Source organism: Hyalella azteca, unplaced genomic scaffold (assembly GCF_000764305.2).
Source record: "Hyalella azteca isolate HAZT.00-mixed unplaced genomic scaffold, Hazt_2.0.2 contig15776, whole genome shotgun sequence".
Taxonomy (NCBI): Eukaryota; Metazoa; Arthropoda; class Malacostraca; order Amphipoda; family Hyalellidae; genus Hyalella; species Hyalella azteca.
This window is the reverse complement of record NW_025945615.1, coordinates 1-7,165: the sequence shown is the minus strand read 5'-3', so window position 1 is coordinate 7,165 and position 7,165 is coordinate 1. Positions and strand designations below refer to the sequence as shown.

Genomic DNA, 7,165 nt, shown 5'->3' with positions numbered 1-7,165 from the left:
CCCATGCATACGGTAATATCATCAATAAAAGAAAAACAAGTAAAAATCAGAGAAAATATCATTTATTCTACATCTACATTATCTACAAAAGGAGGGGAAGCTTCAGAGTACTGTTAGTAATGGATGAATACACTTTGCATGCTACAAAACGTTTTAAAATTTTGTTTTATTTCAAGTGTCCCGGATTAACCCATTTCCAGGGGTAATTTGGGATGCTTTTATTTTGCGTCTGGCACCTCATGAATAGTATATGGATTTTTTTTTGAGATGCCATATGATAGCCCTCACTAAGAGTTTAGGCTAAAATGAGCCTAAACTTGTTTATGAAATGTTTCATGGTAAGAAGTTATAAACAAAAAATGCTCAAAACCCTCCCTTATTATCCCGTTCAATGGTAAATCTCATGTCTATTAAGTAATAGTAAACTGATGTATAGTCAGATGGGGTAAGACAGGACCGAAATCACTAACAAGCCTGTAGCATCTATACCAAGAATAACTAAAAACCATAAACCTATCACAAGGTGTAGTTATGCAATGGGCTTCTAAGCTACAACTCAGATGTTTTGCATCTAACATAGTTTTCTATACAGATTAAAAATGGTGAGCTGGTCCCATCTTACCCCACTGGGGTAAGATGGGACCAGGCATGGGGTAAGACAGGACCAACTGCTAATTCTTATGTTACAAGGTTTTTAATAAAAGTACAAATCTGATATTCAATATTATCCATCTAAACATGCATTATTTGATTAAACAACCACTTGTTACTGTTTTGTGTTGCAGGAAGTCAACTCTAATATCAGTCACATTGAAGTTTTTGTCACGAGAAAACTTTGTTAAGCATAGTAATAGTGGGTTGGCTTTGGTTCATTGTAGAGCACCGCTAAATGCTTCATGATATTCCATTAGTGTCATTGTCTGAAAAATTGATCAAATTGGTAATAAAACCAATGGATAATAACTTGAGTACCTATCAGACATCATGTGTTTTCTTGCTAACTGCATTTGTGGTGCACTTCTTCAAACTTAACTCCTGCCCTCTCACAGAGTTGTGATCATAATTATTTTTCATGTTTCACACAGTGATTTTTCCCCCAGCCAATCTTGCACATACTCGTTCTGCAGCTCACTAATGGGAAGAGACATCCCTATTTTCTATATCCCTTTGATGCAATTTAAAATAGTGCACTAAATTTCTCTAATTAAAAAAGCTAACAAGTTATAATGAAGTTTGAGCAAAAGATAAAAATTTTGACCAAAATACTCCATGTACCTGTCTCTTATACACATCTAGATGTGTATAAGAGACAGGTGTTGATGTAGAAGAAGTGAAGGAAATAGCTAGTGCTGGCGACTTTGTTATTGAGGATATCATCCGTTTAACTAGATTCCGCAATGGAGGACGAGAGCAATCCGCTACGCTTAAGGTTGTCTTTCAGGGAAGAACTTTGCCTAGCAGGGTAAGAATTGGATATGTGTCATACCCTGTGAGACCATTTGTGGCTCCTGCAATGCGATGCTACAGGTGTCAACAGGTGGGGCACCTTGCTGAGGGATGTGATGGACCCAGAAGGTGTCTTCTATGTGCTGGTCCCCACGAACACACTGTGTGTACATCGGCTGAAAAACGTTGTGCCAACTGCAAGGGACCTCATCCTGCAAATTCTTTGGAGTGCCCATTTATTGCAAAAGCCACTGCAGTAGAGAAACTTCGGGCAAATGGTCGTTCATATGCCCAGGCTGTTAGGGAAGTTGAGTTGTCAGTAGAAAGACAAGCTCCTGGTCTGGTTGCGCCAGGCTCGCATACTTCCTATGCTTCTATTGTGGCAGACTCAAGCCCTCCTAGTTCCTCACCGGTAGCTCTTACCACTGTGACAATCCCAGTGGAGGTTCATCAATCACAAGGCAGCTGCTCAGGTGTAGTATCTACCAAGCAGTCTCAGCCTCTTGTGAGGCAACAGGGTCAAGTTAGTTCCACGGTTGTTGCTGCAGAGAAGCGGGGGAATGTGGACACCTTTGCAGACTTGAGAGGGATCATCAAGGAGGAGCTGGCTTCTAGTGAGAAACGACTGGACAATATTATTCGTGCATCTCTTACTGGTTTTTCTATCAGATTGGGTCAATTTTTGAATGAAGTGTTTAAGCTGAATCTAATGAATNGGTCTAAGTTACCCCAAGAGCTGGGGTAACAAAGACCATCACTTTTTTTGAAATTACATAAAGACTATGAGAGGTAGGAGCCAGCAATTTATGGTGAGTGAAGCTAGAGTATAGACCTGTATTTTGCATGTTTCAATTCAAGTTTAATTTAGCTAGTAAAAAAATGGCATCATTTATAAAAAAAAGTGGTCTAAGTTACCCCATTTTACGGTACCTATCATGTAGAAATTATGCAAGGGCTTAGGGCTATCACAGCTATGGGAAATACTTAGGAATACCACAGGTCATACTGTCATTATTATTATTGCGTCATACATGATACAGTGGTATCCTAAAGCTCCAGGTGGCAGGAGTATGGCATTTTTACTGAGCTGGCATGGTATACATGATACATCTACATACATTTTCAGCCATAACTAGTGCATTCCTGCCATTTTTGAAGCTGCAACTAACTTGCAAGTTTTCAGCTAGATTGATAGTGTATGATCAAACCAAGATATTTCAAATGTACAGGGTCATAAATATTTAGCATTACAACTTTAAGTGGTTAGAACTATGAAATGAAACACAATTGTGAATGTTTGAAAATGTATTTATGTAGGCATAGGTTCAGAGATACAATTCCCACAATTTCATTTAACATGTCCACCATCTGCATCAATAACGAGTTGTAGACGCTTAGAGAAAGCCTTACACAAGTCACGAATGACACTCTGCGTGATTTTGGCCCACTCCTTCAGCAGTTTGACCTTTAGGGCGTCCAAACTGTGATGGCGAACGGTCGAGACCTTGCTCTCAAGGTATGACCAGATCCCAAAATCCAGAGGATTCAGATCGGGTGAATGGTGATGATGGGGGCCATTCATCTTAGGTAATGAAGTGGGGAGCTTTCTTGGACAGCCACTCCTGAATCAATTAGCCCCAAGGGATGGTGAAGAGTCCTGCTGTAACGACCAGGGACGTTTTTTGAAGTGCTTTTGTGCCCCGGGCAACAATGCACCAACAAGGATGGCATCTCGATAGTTCTTCCGATTCAATTTCATCCATTTGTCAACAAAAAAGATGGGACTACTTGAGGGCTCTGTTACGGTTGCCCAGACCATCACTGAGGTCGGGCATTGCTTCTTAGTCACCACACGGGATCCTTTGTTCCCATTCTTTGACCAAATTTGATCATTTTGGGAGTTGAAGTGGTGTTCAAGATTGAATATCTTCTCATCACTAAAAACGAGGTTTGGCAGCGTGCTATCATGAATGAGGGAAAGAAGAATCTTGGATCTTTGGAGGTGTTTGTCAACAACTTGAGCAGACAGTTGGTGTTTTTTGACACCATAAAGATGATAAATGATAAATAGTGATAAAGATTAATGAGAAGGTGTAAACAAATGACAATGGGTAAACGCGGTATATTCCAACACTTTAAGGATGTAGCAAAAAATGAATGGCTATAAAAAAAATCACAGTACGCGCAACTCGAGTTCTGTTTGCTTTACGTCACTCTCAAAACACCGCACTACACGCCAGCAACAATGAAATGTCACAAAATGTTTCCATATTTATTTAAAAGCCTTTAGAATGCAAACCTACCAAATCCATATAGGGTAAACGCGGTATATTCCAACACATTAAGGATGCATTGAGAAATGAGAAACTATAAAAAAAACTGTATGCGTTAAGTAACTTCTGTTGGCTTCACGTGACTCACAAAACACCGGACTACGTGTCAGCAACAATGAAACGTCACAAAATGTTGCCATATTTATTAAAAAGCCTTTAGAATGGAAACCTACCAAATCCCTATATTCCGTCACTNAAAACTCGAGAAGTGTCGGAATTATCCACAATGTTGGAATATACCACGTTTACCCAATATTGTCATATTGAGGACAATTATCAACAATTGATTTTGAAAAAAAATGTAACGGTAAATATTGATGACTCTGTATTGAAAACTTCTCAATTAGAGTCAAGTTTCTGTACTGTAGAATGTAGAAGTGTTGTAGGTAGAATGTAGATTAGAAATGAGATGTGGAGTAATAAACTGTCAAGTGTGGAGCAAAATAGCAAATCGAAACATTTCGAGACACTTCAAAACTAAAATAAAGTGAGGACTGAGGAGAATTTTTAAAGTAGAAAATGATTAGCAATTTACTTTTACCATATTGATAAGTGCCAACTAGTACACAGTACACACCCTATGCCTACGGGCCACGACCAACACAGTGAATAGCAATTACATGCGCTAGCAGTTCCTGAGTTAGCTGATGCCTACTGCTGTACTATGTACTAAACAATAAACATTACACAAGCCGGCGTTAGACTTTTCTACGTTGTTTGTTTACATGCAAGTGGAGTGCCATTCCGCGATTTGTACCGGACTCAACAGATTTAAAAAAAAACATAAAAACTTTTCAAGACAATTTTGAAAATTTAAGTTATTTCAAGTAGTCGAGTTGTTATACAGGGTCCGCCATATTTTTGGCAACACATGTTTTTTGTTATCCGTTTTGAGGTGACAGGAGTTCCTCTCAACAGGGCACTTGTTGCACCTGGATTATTATTTTCTTGTTATTTTTCAATGAAACAATCAGGTGCATTATTTTTTATTGGATGAGCTAGTAGCCAAGAATTACCTAAAAAATTCTCAGACATATCTATTCAATATGACCACCCTTATTTTTAATGATGTCCTCCAATATACGAGGGAAAGCTTCACAGGAGACACGCAGCATTTCTTGAGGGATCAAGTCCCATTCTCGTGTCAATTTAGACTTCAAACTATCCAAAAGGCAGGGTGGCCCAGTGGTTAAAGTTCAGAGTACCAGGATTGGCGCAGAGAGGCACGGGTTCGATCCCAGCTCTGTGCGTCAGTTTCTGGTCAGAATCGGCAAGGAGGCCGGACGATTAAGCAAAGCAAAATTGAAGCAGTGAGTTGCGAGTTCAAGCCCGCAACAAGCTGTGGATGTTCTGCAATGTTAAGAATCGGCGACTTCCTCCGGCCTAATAAACGCCGACATCGCTGTATTATATATTATTATAAAGAATCATGAGGTGTTCTGCAGACCCTACTCTTTAAAATAGCCCACACAGAAAATTTTTTTTTTTAACCGTGACCTCCAAGACGTACGTGGAGTAAAGAAAATTAATGAAAACGACGTCTAGATCAATTACAATATAAATCATTAACGCGTCTTGGCAAGAAACAACTTCCGTCTGAACAATTAAATCTCAGAAATAATTACCATTCTTAAATAGAAAGTTTATCAAAAATATAAAAGCAAAGGTAACGCCAAGGCAGATATAATTTCCTTAGTTTATAATATATATTTATTTATTATATATACAAATAATCATATTCATATTAATTGTAATGCAAAAAACCGGTTTATTACCTCACGAAAGGCAGGAAAAAGAAATCAATGCCGCGATAGTTTAGTTCTGGTTATATTTGTACTCAACCATTCCTCAAGAATATATATTGAGCTCAGCCATGCGGGTAACTAAGCCATTATTCCTTGCCTGGGCCTATACTTTAAAAAAAGTTAAGAGATCGTATGTTTATGAACCAATAATTGACGGCCTTTCAAGCAAAATCCACCAATCATGGACAAGAAAATAGAGCGTGAGTACTCACGTTCATTTAGCGATTTTTTGATAGTATGGCCCCTGACTTCAAAGTGCCTGATTTATCTGCTGGGCTCGCCATAATCTTTAGTAAGTTCGGCCATAGCTTTACCCTTATTCTTGGGCATCTTCTTGGTATTTGAATCATTGACCTCACTATCCTTATAATAGTGCGGAGCAACCTCCATCAACCACTTCCCCTCCACGGTAGTAACCGTCCTCATATACTCTTTGGTAGTCATAACCAGTTCATGGTACACAACCCAGCGTGGTAGATCCTCAACCAAGCAAGACTGTGGGTGCATAAGGACGGTCTGGGACTTCTTAGCAGTTTTGTACATTCCGCCTTTACTGAACTTGGCGATGTGGTAGAAGTAGCCGGCGGTGATGCACTTGCGTATCGCTTCTGAGTCCCCAACGTTGCTGGTCAAGGGGATCTCGACCCGCTCCATGAGACCCACCAGCTGGTCCCGAATGTCCCGTGCTCGTTTCAGGGACCTACGGGGACATAAAATTGGTTATTCACATGTACCATAAGGAATTCATATGGTACACTTTACATATGGAATGCAATATATAGAATATAAATGTTACATTTCATTACTTACGCCTCAGATCTCATGTGAATGTGAAGCCATCAGTACTAATGTAAACAGCACATATATGTAAATAGTATATATATATGTGTATACAGTAATAAACAGTAAATATGTAAACAGTACATAAACTAAGTAACGGTACATATAAGTAAACAATACATATACCAGAATTATATTCAACTTCACTAGAAAGACCACTGTAAAAAAAATTCTATATTTACTTTTAGAGGCAAATTCACACCATTTCAAAAGCCCGTTACAGGTTGAGTTAACTAATATTAAGTTTGGAGGCCAGCGAAATGTTATAATTATATGTATTAAAATGGTTATGACTGTACTGACTGTACCTGCTATGTCCATCCACTGACTGTGCCCACTTACTGTACTTGCAGTGTCCACCCACTGACTGTACCCCTGCTGTGTCCACCCACAGACTGTACCCACTGTACCACAGCACCTGTAATGGATGAAGACTTCGTAGCACCACTGACTGTACCCACTGTACCACTGCACCTGTACTGGATGAAGATCTCGTAGCACCACTGACTGTACCCACTGTGAAACAACACCTGTACTGGATGAAGACCTCGTAGCACCACTGACTGTACCCACTGAGCCACAGCACCTGTACTGGATGAAGACCTCGTAGCACCACTGACTGTACCCACAGTACCACAGCACCTGTACTGGATGAAGACCTCGTAGCACCACTGACTGTACCCACTGTACCACAGCACCTGTACTGTATGAAGACCTCGTAGCACCACTGACTGTACCCAC

At 39.7% G+C, this 7,165-nt stretch overlaps 1 protein-coding gene across 4 annotated transcripts; it reads right to left on the bottom strand.

Moving 5' to 3' along the window:
• Positions 1–5,776: 5,776 nt before the first annotated feature.
• LOC108681767 (pre-mRNA-splicing factor ATP-dependent RNA helicase DHX16-like) lies at positions 5,777–7,152 on the bottom strand. Of its 4 annotated transcripts, none has more exons than XM_018170840.2 (2): positions 7,123–7,152; positions 5,777–6,284 (listed from the first exon to the last, which is right to left on the bottom strand). In XM_018170840.2, the coding sequence occupies exon 2, from the start codon at positions 6,236–6,238 to the stop codon at positions 5,849–5,851; it is 390 nt and encodes a 129-aa protein (XP_018026329.1). In that variant the 5' UTR covers positions 6,239–6,284; positions 7,123–7,152; the 3' UTR covers positions 5,777–5,848. The 4 variants fall into 4 exon arrangements, with proteins under 4 accessions (XP_018026329.1, XP_047740602.1, XP_018026328.1 ...); XM_047884646.1 differs by lacking the exon at positions 7,123–7,152 and adding an exon at positions 7,067–7,092; XM_018170839.2 differs by lacking the exon at positions 7,123–7,152 and adding an exon at positions 6,955–7,056.
• Positions 7,153–7,165: the final 13 nt, after the last annotated feature.